We start from the raw sequence: 11,761 nt of genomic DNA, 5'->3' as shown, positions 1-11,761 counted from the left end.
TATATATATATATTTTACTTTAATAAATTTTTTATACCAAATATTATAATTACTGGAAGTAGTTCTATATTATGTCATATATTATTACAGTAGTAACACTACTGGCTCAGCATTGACACTATTGCATATCAGTAATAATACTACTGCAGTAGCAGTGACACTAGTAGTATTTTTATACTTCCAATGATATTGAAAACTTGATGACCATGATAGACCAACATTTAAATTTCATTAATTTAAAAATCGAGATTGTTTCGATTCAAGCTAGAATTAGCTAGACTTTGATAAAATCGATGATAATATTTTTTCTTGATTGTGTGCTCATTTATGATAAGAGATATTATTTCCTGAAATTCCTCAATACAAAAATGACGTAATAAGATTATATTAAATAAACTACAAACAAAAGTAATGTTATTCAGCAGGAGTAGAACAATAAAATAAGATACAAAGAATTACTAGAAGAAAAGATGTAGACTTTATTGACAATTGTAAAAAATGTTCCGATTTGTATAAAAAAATTCCATAATTTTCTAAAAAGTTATAAAATTATCTATAAATTCTAAAAAATTTTGAGAAAGCTTTTATGATTAGAGTAATATTGCAATTGTCGAAAAAAATGTCGATTCGACCTTTGAAAGTATTCAAAATATAGGGTCTTTCAATAAGGACGCTCGATTTTTAAATGTAAATAAAACAAGTTGTGTGAGATATCCACTCAATTTTTTTTTATTTGAAAGAATATTTTATGACATTAAGTATGGAATGTAACGTCGCTCAAATGTCCGCCGCGGCTTCGCTTGGTACACGTATTCGGGTCCAATTTTCGAAGCCCAACTTTGTCGCATAAATCTGGCTGAATTTGCTGGATGGCGTTTATTATGTTGACTTTGAGAGCATCAATTGTTTGGTTTATTCGTATAGACCTGCGATTTAAGATAGTCCCAAAAGAAGAAGTCTAAAGGCATTAAATCGTATCTCAGTGGCCAGTTCACGTCGCCGCCACGCGAGATAATCATGCCCTCAAATAGCTCGTGCAGAATGTCCATCGTGGCATGTGGTGTGTGGCACGTAGCGCCATCCTGTTGGAACCATGTTATCGGTATCCATATCATCCATTTTATACCACAAGTTGCTTATTATCATCTGTAGCGCTCGCCGTTGACGGTTATGGGCAACGCCCGCTTCGTTTTGGAAGAAGTACGGACCGATGATTCCGCCAGACCAAAATCCGCATCAAACAGTGACTTCTCAGGATGCATTTGGAGCTGGTGTATCTCGCGAGGATTAGTATCGTCTTAAATTCAACAATTTTGCTTGTTCATATATCCATTCATCCAAAAATAGATCTCATCGCTAAAGATGATTTGTTTGGCGAAATTTGGGTTAACTTCCAACTGCTCCAGAACCCAATCAGCGAACACACGGCGTTGTTTATGGTCGTTTACCTTAAGTTCCTAGATCAGTTGAATTTTATTTTTAGGGGTGCAGACCCAAGTCCCGACGCAAAATTCGCCAAGTTGAAGTCGCAAAAAGGTCAAGTTCTTGTGAACGAAATTGATCGCCTCGGGTTTTCCTGTACACTCTCACGCACAGCAATGTTTTCAGCAGACCGTTTCGGCGTATTGGTGTTGGCTGATTTATCGAACCGGTTGACTCGAATTTGACCACCAAACGTCGAATAGTCGACTCGGCAGGACGGTTGTGACGTAATGCGCGGAACGGATTTCTCGAACGAAGCACTGATTTTGATAATAAAATTTTATGATTTGCACACGTTGCTCAACACTATGACTTTCCATGATGATTTGCCATACACTAAACAATTCACAACAAATTTGATAGATCACTTTACAACATGGCTACTATAATCTAACAAATTTCGAGCGTCTCTATTGAAAGACCCTATATAAGATTACGTATCACAAATTTATACCAAAAATATTAAAAATGTATCAAACTCTCATTGCACTCTCTACATACGTTTTTTATCACTCAAAAATGTTGAAATTTCGATGCAAATTTCGAATCGACAACTTTTCCATCATAATAACGTCAAAATGATGTTTTTTCGAGGAACTATTTCTGACTGGAATTTCTGATTTATTTATGTTTATAATTTGGGAATCATTTAGGGATATTTGGGAAAAGTGTTTAAACATTTTGGGAAATAATATTTTTTTTGTAATTAACAAATTTTATCATGCTTCAAGTTAGCAGACAGCGATTTTATTTAATGTGTTTTATGAATGGAATCGATTTGAAATCATTTGGAGAAGATGTCTTCATTATTATTTTCATTTGGGAAAAATCACTATTTGGTAATTCAATAGATTTACACATTAAGAAAACAAACAAAGCCCGAGTGTAGTATGGGTGTAGTACAATAAATATAGTAAACTTAAAATCGTCAAAAATTAACCAATTAAGAAAAATTAACCTATTATGCATAGTAAGAAATTATGTGTAATAAGAAATCAATTTAATCATAAACTTATCCCAAATAATTTCTCGAACTCCCCAAATAATTTTTCGATTCCATTCATAAAACACATTAAATAAAATCGCTGTCTACTATCTTGACGCATGATAAAATTGGTTAATTACAAGAAAAATACTATTTCCCAAATGTTTAAATGCTTTTCCCAAATTTCCCCACACGATTCAAATTGTAAACATAAATAAATCAGAAATATTCAATTTGTCAATGATATATCATCCTTCTTGTTTACTGAACATTATGAAAAGGTGCGTTCGGCAATGTAAATCTGAGATGTAAGCTAGCAAGGGATCAATTCTATATCTTGAAATGAGGTGAAAATTACAAAAGTGAACAAATTTTTTAGTGACCAATGAAATAATATCAATATTCTAGTAATTATCAAATTCGTTCATTTTTCACCTCGTTTCAATATACAGAATCTATCCTCTGAGTCGAGCTTGATCATGTAATCTTCGAGCAATCCGAGCCAAGAATTAATTTCGATCGTTACAAAGCTGTAAATTATCCTTTGAGGTTAGATTATAAAATGAAATTGTTTATTTTTATGAATAAATAAAAAATATCCTATTAATTGAAAATTTCTTTCGTTTGACTAGAAACTGATAATAATCTCATATACTAAAGATAGATCGTTACACATACATGTAGCAGACTCATACGCAAGGTATTTTCTTAAAAAAAAAAAATACTAAATTGCAAAATAAATTTCAGCAATTTATAAGTTATGTCACTTAATTTATATTTGTTAGTTCTTTAATATATTAATATAGTTTAATTTTATTTCATTCTATATGTGCAACATAAGCTTTGATCTAAAAATTAACTAGCAAATTCTTTATTTTCAAATACGTAACTTCAAATTCATAAAGAGAAAAAAAATTAAAAACTTACTTTCCTCATTAAATATTGTATGTATTCTTGATGAAAATGTAAAGCGTCAAAGCATCAAAGAAGTATGGACAAAGAATTTTAAACACTTGTTAAACACTTGCTTGTTAAACACTTCATTGACTTTCCATTGACTCTTAGTGGTTTTGAATATTCATACACGTTCCACGAACTTTCCCCAAGACTCCGTAACCCTGACGAAAATGAGAAGTTTCATAAAACGTTTAACGTTTACATGAATGTTTGCAGAAGTTCGTTGAGAATTTAGAAACGGAATATTCATAAAATGGAAATTGCAACGCTGCAGCGTTTGGAAAGCATTCTCTGAAAATAAGAAGTTTCATGAATGTTTGTTTAATATTTACATGAACGTTCAATTCAAGTGTTAAGTATTAAATATATTAAGTCTGTTAAACAGACATTTTATCAAAAAAAAAGGTATAAAATTTTTCACTGAAAAGTCTCATCGTACTGCATCTTTTTTCCTATTCGATGTGATTTTTTTAAATGTGAAAAATTGAATTTTTCTGTGTCCCTCTAGTGGCGATGTTGCGTATTGTTTGAAAATTAAATATGTAGAAGAATGTTTGCTAAACGCGCGCGCGCGGAGAAAAAACACTTGTGTTATGGAGTTGAAGAAACCATTTTTTGTTTTTAAGCCGTTTGCGTAAACGCCTTACAAAACGTTTACTAAGACTCAATAATTCGTCACATTGAAACAGTGTTTGTTAAACGGAAGAAAAATACTTGTCTCACGGTATTGAGAAAAGCAAAAGTGTAACATTGTAAGATTTTTCAGTTATGTTCTAATGAAATAATCTTTTGAGCCCCTAGGGCTCCAAGAAGAAAACGTAGTACTTTTTTTAGATATTTACCAAATAAATGAAATATATTTTAAAATATCATTTGCAATATCAAAGACCTCGACTTACATTTCATTCATATTCGTCTAAGAACTCGGTGAAGTTCTCCGTTTACGTTCTCTAGACTGCCTAATCACTCTATTTACATTCAACGAATTCTGTTCATGCTTGCCGAAGAATTTATCTATACCTTTATTTATGTTTCTTTAACATTTAGTTGATGCTTCTTTTACGTTCTATGTTCTAATTTTCGCTTCTTACAGGTTTCATTTAAATTTCTGTTATTCCCTCCTTAGACTTCCTTTACACTCCAATTAATTAACGCTTTATTGACATTTGCTTTACGTTTTATTTTTATCAGGGATGATGTACTCCATCAATTTCTATTGATAACATTTGTTTGAGTGTTTATAGACTCAGATATTATAACAGTTCAAATACACTATTTGTAAAATAGAAATATTAAAAGAGAGATGAATGTTATGTGTTAACGAATCAGTTGGATACATTATCATAAATATACAGATTATGAATTTAATTTAGATGCGAAAATTTGTATTAGCTCTGCGAGATTGATCTTTGAATCCGGAGTGGATCGAGCATCTCGATTGGTTCTAGAAATGTTAATACCAAACGCAGATAAGATGACATGTAGCAGAAAGATGCCGAATGATTTTTAAGATAAAAGAGCAAATGGACACCTCCTATTTGCAAAGCCGAACGCATCCAAACAAGGATGATCCCAGCAAATGAGAATGGATCAAAATGGATTGAAATTTTGTTCTATCCGAATGCGTATTTTAAATAGCGAATACTTTTTTTTGGATTTAATTGGATTCAATTGGATTCAATTAGATTCAATTGAAAAACTGCATTTCCTTCATTCAAAATTTTGAATTGAACAATATTCATGATGTACAGAAAAATCTAATATTATTTTTAGATTGAAAGATAGAAATATGCTCCATGCAATTCCTATAAATGAATAAAAATGCATTCAAGATTGAAAAGCATTCATTTTAACATTCGTGAATCAATATTTCTAAAAATCTGAATCCATTTCAATTAATTTCAGTCCATTCTCGTTTGCAGAGGTGTGTACTATATACCCAGTCAGAAATGATAATGGAATCGACATGATAGTCGATTCGACGTCGATTCAATGTCAATTTCATTATCATTTCTGACTGGGTAACGTGCATAAAAAAATCATAAATAATTAAATATCTCGTAAACTATTGCGTTTTAACATAATTTATACTATTCTGGATTAATGAGAGGAGTACACTTACTCCAATTTATTAAAACTTATATGTTATTTAGAATGCCTCCGGCCCCTTACTAATGCCTAATGGTTCTGGGACACTAACGCGACATTCGTCGCGCGCGACACGCGATATCCAATGAATGTACAGCTTTACCGATGTTTTCATTCTAAAGGTATATTTTCATCGGTTATCGTGTGTGCGCGACGTGTCGAAGCCGAGCGGCCGAGATTGCCGAGAAAGCATTTTCGGTCGCTTGAAATAAGTGATTAGTGTGAGAAGTAGCTCGCTGTCTTGGACTGTGTTCCATTTCACGCATGATGCATCATTTATCCTTGTTTAATATTCGATGACAAGGATAAATATTGTAGTATGCGCATCATGTGTGAAATGGAATACAGCCTTGTTCATTCTCGCGCCACAGGCGAGCACACGGACATAGGCTCGTGCTTAAGTGTGTGGCTACCGGTTTTTCGCCAGATCGCCGATTCTGTGTCGCCATCATCAACGTAGAATTCTTGGCTGAGTAGTCAAGAGCTTTAGGCCGGTATTCATAATCGAATCTTATATTCAAGACCGATTTAAGTATGATCTTAAGAAGTCACGAACCAAAAAGTCAGAGGTCTGCATTAGCGTCCTAAGACATTACTTAAGAGGATCTTGAAATAAGAATCGACTACTGGTCTTAATAATAAAATAAAAGGCTGCATTTTCATGCTAATGCTCGACATTCGAATCGAGTGTCAGCATGAAAATCTGAGTCTTATAAGACCTAATTTCTTCAAATCTATCTTTAAACTTATGGTGAATTCGAATCGCTCGCACTACACTGGATCAGTGTATATTAAAAGCTGCTTTATATAAACTATTTCAATGCAGTGATACAATATATCAATCAATTTTGATAATAAAATGATACACATATTTTAAATAACGTAACAATATTATTAGTAGATAGTTAGTCGTTTAAAATATTTATATACTTTTATAGCGTTTTCCATTGAGAAAACTAGTGCTCACTGAGTGCAATTGTGTTGTTCCATTGTGAAAACTAAGGAGCTCCGCAATAAAAGGAACAGAGAATAGAGAACAGAGAATAAGAATTTCAACCAATCAAAAATCATGTATTGTGGAATACATAATTTCTGATAGGTTAAAATTCTTATTCTCTGTTCTCTATTCCCTCCCTAACAACACAAACGATATGTCGACTGTAAGTTGACTGTAAGTCGACTTTGTACAGACGTCCTTCTAAAATTGACTTTAGGACGTCTAGTGCGATTTACGCTCACAAAGCTTAAATGTGAAATCATTTTCATTCTTGTTGTTTAACTATAGTTAAACAAGGATGAATGCTGTTCATGAGCGTATGGACATGAATCGGAACCATAGCCTAGAGTGGTTGATTTAAAGTCGATTTACAGTCTTTAAATTGAAGTGAAACATTATATGACTTATACTCGTATTCATAATCAGGTCTTATGTTTAAGGCTTCCTTAAATTTATCTTTAGATACTCTACGAATTATTTCATTGGCTGCTAAGCATCTAAAGATAAATTTAAGGAAGCCTTAAGTACAAGGTCTGATTATGAGTACGGGCATTAGAGACGTTTCCAAGTCGTCTAAGGTCGATTTACGAACGTTTATTTTTCAGACGTCGAGGAGTTATAGTCGACTTTGTTCGCGTCGCATGCTCCTGCTATAGTTCCTACTCATTCTAATGAGCGCATTGGAGTGAGTAGGAGCATGTTGGAGCATGCGACGCGAACAAATCTTTAGAGTCGATTTTGTGCTGTTAAGGCTGTTTCTTTTATTGTGCGGAACCCCTAACAACACTGAGGACTAGTTGTTCTATCTTTTTTTTAAATTTTATCTGTTGGGTAAGTAGCAAGATTACTCAATCACATGTGCAATTACCAGATTTATCTCGCAGTAAAATTTACTTAAAAAATGGAACAACCAACTAAGGGTCGATTATGTATCTTGAGGTTTAAAAATTACAAAAGTGAATAAATTCACTAGAATATTCATAATTTAATTGGCCAATACCTAGTAACCATAGCTTACTTTTGTAATTTTCACCTCATTTCAAACTCAGTTCGAAATTTCGGAATACACTCCACTTACCTCGTCGATGTGAAAAAATTTTCATAAATTTCATAAAAATTTTCTCTTTTCATGGTTCTCTCTAGAGAAAAAGTTACATGAATACTGAGATTTCTCTCTGATTTGAGCGGTTCGTAAAAATGTGCATTTTCACAAGCTTTACGATTCATTTGAATAATCAGCTACGATCATCAGTAAAAGAGAAATAATAAAAGAAGACGGCGATTGAGAATTAAAACATGCTTTTTCTCATAGCAAGTGATTAGAATCAATGTAAACAGCAAGATGATTGGTTTAAAAAGCATAATGCAGTCTTGAACTGTGGAACTCGAGCCGGTATTTCTCGCTTTGAACTTCTCAATTTTATCGCGAATCGCATTATGTATAAAACATCACGTAGCCCTTTTTTTTTGTTACAGTCGCGGATCTAAATCTCTAGTCGTGTTACATTTTTCGTTTGTTGTCACAGTGAATGCAAGGGACACCATGAGCGATCCAAATCGCTCGATCGTCCTTCCTTCGTGCTCATTTGTCCGGAATAAATGTCTGATACGTACATGCACTTCCATATGTAAATAAGTGTGAATAAGTAACGCGGCTGTACGCTGGGATCAAGACAGACGAAGACAACCAGACTTTACCCAATCTAGTAACGCACGATCTCGTAAAATATTGTCGTAGTGATGAAAATATCAAAGTCCACTGTTATTCTCCTGGTTCTGATGCTGATATTCTCCATCTTGATGGCGAATATAGCTGATTTGATCAGCATCAATCCTCATTTTCCAGATGAAACCTTGGGAGACAATAACGGAAAGATACAGTGGACTGAACCAAAGTATTATAACATAGCAAATTCATATAATCACTTAATATGGTTCCTACAGGTTTGTCAATGTCATTATTTAGAATAGTTGACAATATTCTGCAAATTGCAGTTGTATTTTATGGAGATATATCACGATAGATTTTTTATCTCTCTTTTTATCTCTTTAGATAACTGATATACATATAAGTATCTTTAGGGATCCATCTAGGCTATCAGAGTTCAAGGAATTCTGTAATGTGACAGTAAATTCTATTCAGCCTAGAGTTGTTCTTGCTTCTGGTAACTTATATTTTACAGATACAAGATATAATATTTCATACTTGTACTAATAAAAGAAGTTGATTTAAAATATTTCATGCTTATATTTTAATAGGAGATTTGACTGATGCTGTAGCTAAAGATGGATTTGGTTCTAAACAAGAACACCGAGAATGGCAACATTATAGATACATAATAGATCAGACTAATGTCAGCAAGAAAGTTTTATGGTTAGATGTCAGAGGAAATCATGGTAAGAACAGTATATATTCTAATTGCACATCTGCAAATTCATGTATAGCAATGCTCACAAAGAAAATTATATGTTCTAAATGTGTTAATATATTTTCAGACAATTTCGACATCATCAATTTTGATTCCAAAAATAACTATTATTTATACTATTCTATTCAAGGGAAGAAACATCCCAGATCTTACATGTACAATATTGATACTGGTCTTGAAACATACTCCTTTATTGCAATTGACGCTTGCTTGAAACCAGGTCCTAAGAGACCATTTAATTTCATTGGTATTTTAGATCAGGATGAGATTAATAGGATACAACAGTTAATTAATCGATCAAAAGAAAACAATGCTGCTCATGCAGTTGTGTTTGGGCATTATCCTACATCCAGCATAATATCACAAGCTGACACAAATATCAGAAATATTTTAGGTAATATGCTTATATTTTATTATGTTATAGAAATGTATTATATCTCTTTTTTATGAAACCATTAGTTTATTATAATTTTGTGAATATGTTGTATATTAAAGGTAGCCACAAAGAAAGTATGGTGTATCTGTGTGGCCACTTCCATACACTTGGCAATATGGTACCCAACATGTACTCTTTACAAAAGATGGGTTTCCTTGAGCTAGAATTAGCAGATTGGAAAGACAATAGAATGTAAGATGAATATACTTTGATGTATTTAGAAATGACAGTTGTTCATATGTATTTGCATTCATTGATTTTTGTATTCTATTGGGTCGTCCAGAAAGTTCGTGCCGATTAAAATTTAGACAAATAAGTTTCCGCCGTTTTTTATCAAAAATTAAGCATTTATTGTGAAAGAACGGTACATAATGTTTTATTCAAAGTAATGACCATCGCTAGCCACTTTTTCCCATCTTTCTGGTAGCATGTGGATACTGCGTCAGAAGAACACTTCATCTTTTGAGGCTATCCAATCATCGATACAATTTTTGGTATCTTCATATGATGTGAAGTGCTGCTCAGAGCCATGCGTCATCGATCGGAACAAGTGGTAGAAGGAGCAATGTCTGGAGAATACGGGTGGGGTAGAACTTTCCACTTGAATGTTTCTAAGTAGGTTTTGACCGGCGCCGCAACGTGTGATCAAGCATTATCATGCAGGAGAATAATTTTGTCATGCCTGGAGTAGTGGGCGCGTTTTTCCTTAAGTGCTCGGCTCAATCTCATCAATTGTGTTCAGTAGAGAGCCCCAGTAATGATCTCGTTCGGTTTGAGCAACTCATAATACACGACACCAAACTGATCCCATCAAATACACAACATGAGTTTTTTTCCATGAATATTCAGCTTGGCTGTCGATGTTGAAGCATGGCCAGATAGTTCTCATGATTTCCTCTTCTTTGGGTTATCGTAGTGGATTCATTTTTCATCACCAGTGACTATACGATGCAAAAAACTTTCGTTTATGCCTGGCAAGTAGCATTTCACATGTGAAAAATCGGCGTTCAACGTTTCTCGGCTTCAGTTCATATGGAACCCTCCTTTGCTTTTGAATCATTCCCAATGATTTCAAATGATATGAAATTGTTTGTTGTTGAGTCACTCCTAATGTAAGTGCAAGTTCTTTTTGCGTTTGGCACAAATCTTCATCCAATGCTTCCACGTTTTCTTTCGGCCTTCCGCTACATTCTTTGTCTTCGATGTCAAATTCACCGTTCTTAAACTTTTGAAACCACTCACGACAACTTCTTTCACTTAAGGCAGCATCATCATACAAGCAATCTATGAGCCTCAGCTGCAGATTTCTTTAAATTAAAGAAGTAAATCAAAAGTTCCCGCAAATGACGCTTATTCGACTCAAAACTCGACATTTACAAAAAAAAATATATGATGCAATATATGATACAAAATCGCTAATATTTCAAGATTATACCAAGGTAGTGTTGCCTGATATCCATTACAATATGTCGTTTTACATCAATTTTAACTATAGTTTATTAGTGGCGCCGTCTTTTGCAAACGGCGGGAGTACTTATTTGTACTCCCAATAAATTTTAGTATAGTATTTATTAAATTAAAATTTTCTGCATTTCAATTTTCCTTCAACATCGGCACGAACTTTCCGGACGACCCAATATAATGAATTACACTAGTATTTAAACATCAGTTGTTCAAAGAATGTTTTCGTGCACAGATACTGAAGGTAGATATTCTCGAATATGGCATAGAAAAATATAATTTTTAGTTATTGTAGCAATTAATGATATACAAACAAAATTGTACTTCTAAAATTCACTTGAAACTAATAATGAAACATTATTTCGTTATTTGTCATATAAATATTCTGTTGCTATTAGGTGTACAACTTTGCTTCCGCCGTTTTCTTATAGATTGCTTTAGCGGTAAGTGATGGTCGAAATAAATAGATCATAGACGTCATACAATAAACTTGGGCATCTGTCAACATAACCCCATAGAAACATTAGTCGATTTATGTTTGCATCATAAAGTTATTCTCGATTGAAAATGTCAGTTTACGAGTCAAATTCTCGTCATTTGTGGGAGGTTTTAATTTTTTGCTTCAATATGAAGAAATCTGCGGCTGAGGCTCATCGAATGCTCTCAAATACTTATGGTGAGGTCGCTTAGTGAAAGAACGTGTCGTGAGTGGTTTCAAGAACGGTGATTTTGACGTCCAAGATCATGCTCTGTATTTGATGGGACCAGCTCGGCGTAGTGTATTATGAACTGTTAAAACCGATTGAAACAATCACAGGCGATCGGTATCGAACGCAATTGATGCGTTTGAGCCGAGCATTGAAAGA

At 33.6% G+C, this 11,761-nt stretch overlaps 1 protein-coding gene across 4 annotated transcripts in view; it reads left to right on the top strand.

Moving 5' to 3' along the window:
* Positions 1–7,323: 7,323 nt before the first annotated feature.
* The window catches only part of LOC108692127 (transmembrane protein 62-like), an 11,650-nt gene continuing 7,212 nt past the window's right edge, over positions 7,324–11,761 (top strand). For 2 of the 4 annotated variants that reach the window (XM_018200277.1, XM_018200279.1), the window contains exons 1-6: positions 7,934–7,962; positions 8,046–8,513; positions 8,623–8,734; positions 8,829–8,966; positions 9,066–9,392; positions 9,494–9,626. In XM_018200277.1, coding sequence (XP_018055766.1) covers positions 8,310–8,513; positions 8,623–8,734; positions 8,829–8,966; positions 9,066–9,392; positions 9,494–9,626 — 914 coding nt within the window. In that variant the 5' untranslated portion in view covers positions 7,934–7,962; positions 8,046–8,309. Of the gene's footprint in view, positions 7,401–7,766; positions 7,963–8,045; positions 8,514–8,622; positions 8,735–8,828; positions 8,967–9,065; positions 9,393–9,493; positions 9,627–11,761 lie in introns of those variants that run through there. The other 2 variants (XM_018200278.1, XM_018200276.1) reach the window with 2 other exon arrangements.

Source organism: Atta colombica, unplaced genomic scaffold (genome assembly GCF_001594045.1).
Source record: "Atta colombica isolate Treedump-2 unplaced genomic scaffold, Acol1.0 scaffold61, whole genome shotgun sequence".
In the NCBI taxonomy this organism is placed as follows: domain Eukaryota; kingdom Metazoa; phylum Arthropoda; class Insecta; order Hymenoptera; family Formicidae; genus Atta; species Atta colombica.
The sequence above is the reverse complement of the archived record's forward strand: the minus strand, read 5'-3'. Positions and strand labels throughout refer to the sequence as shown.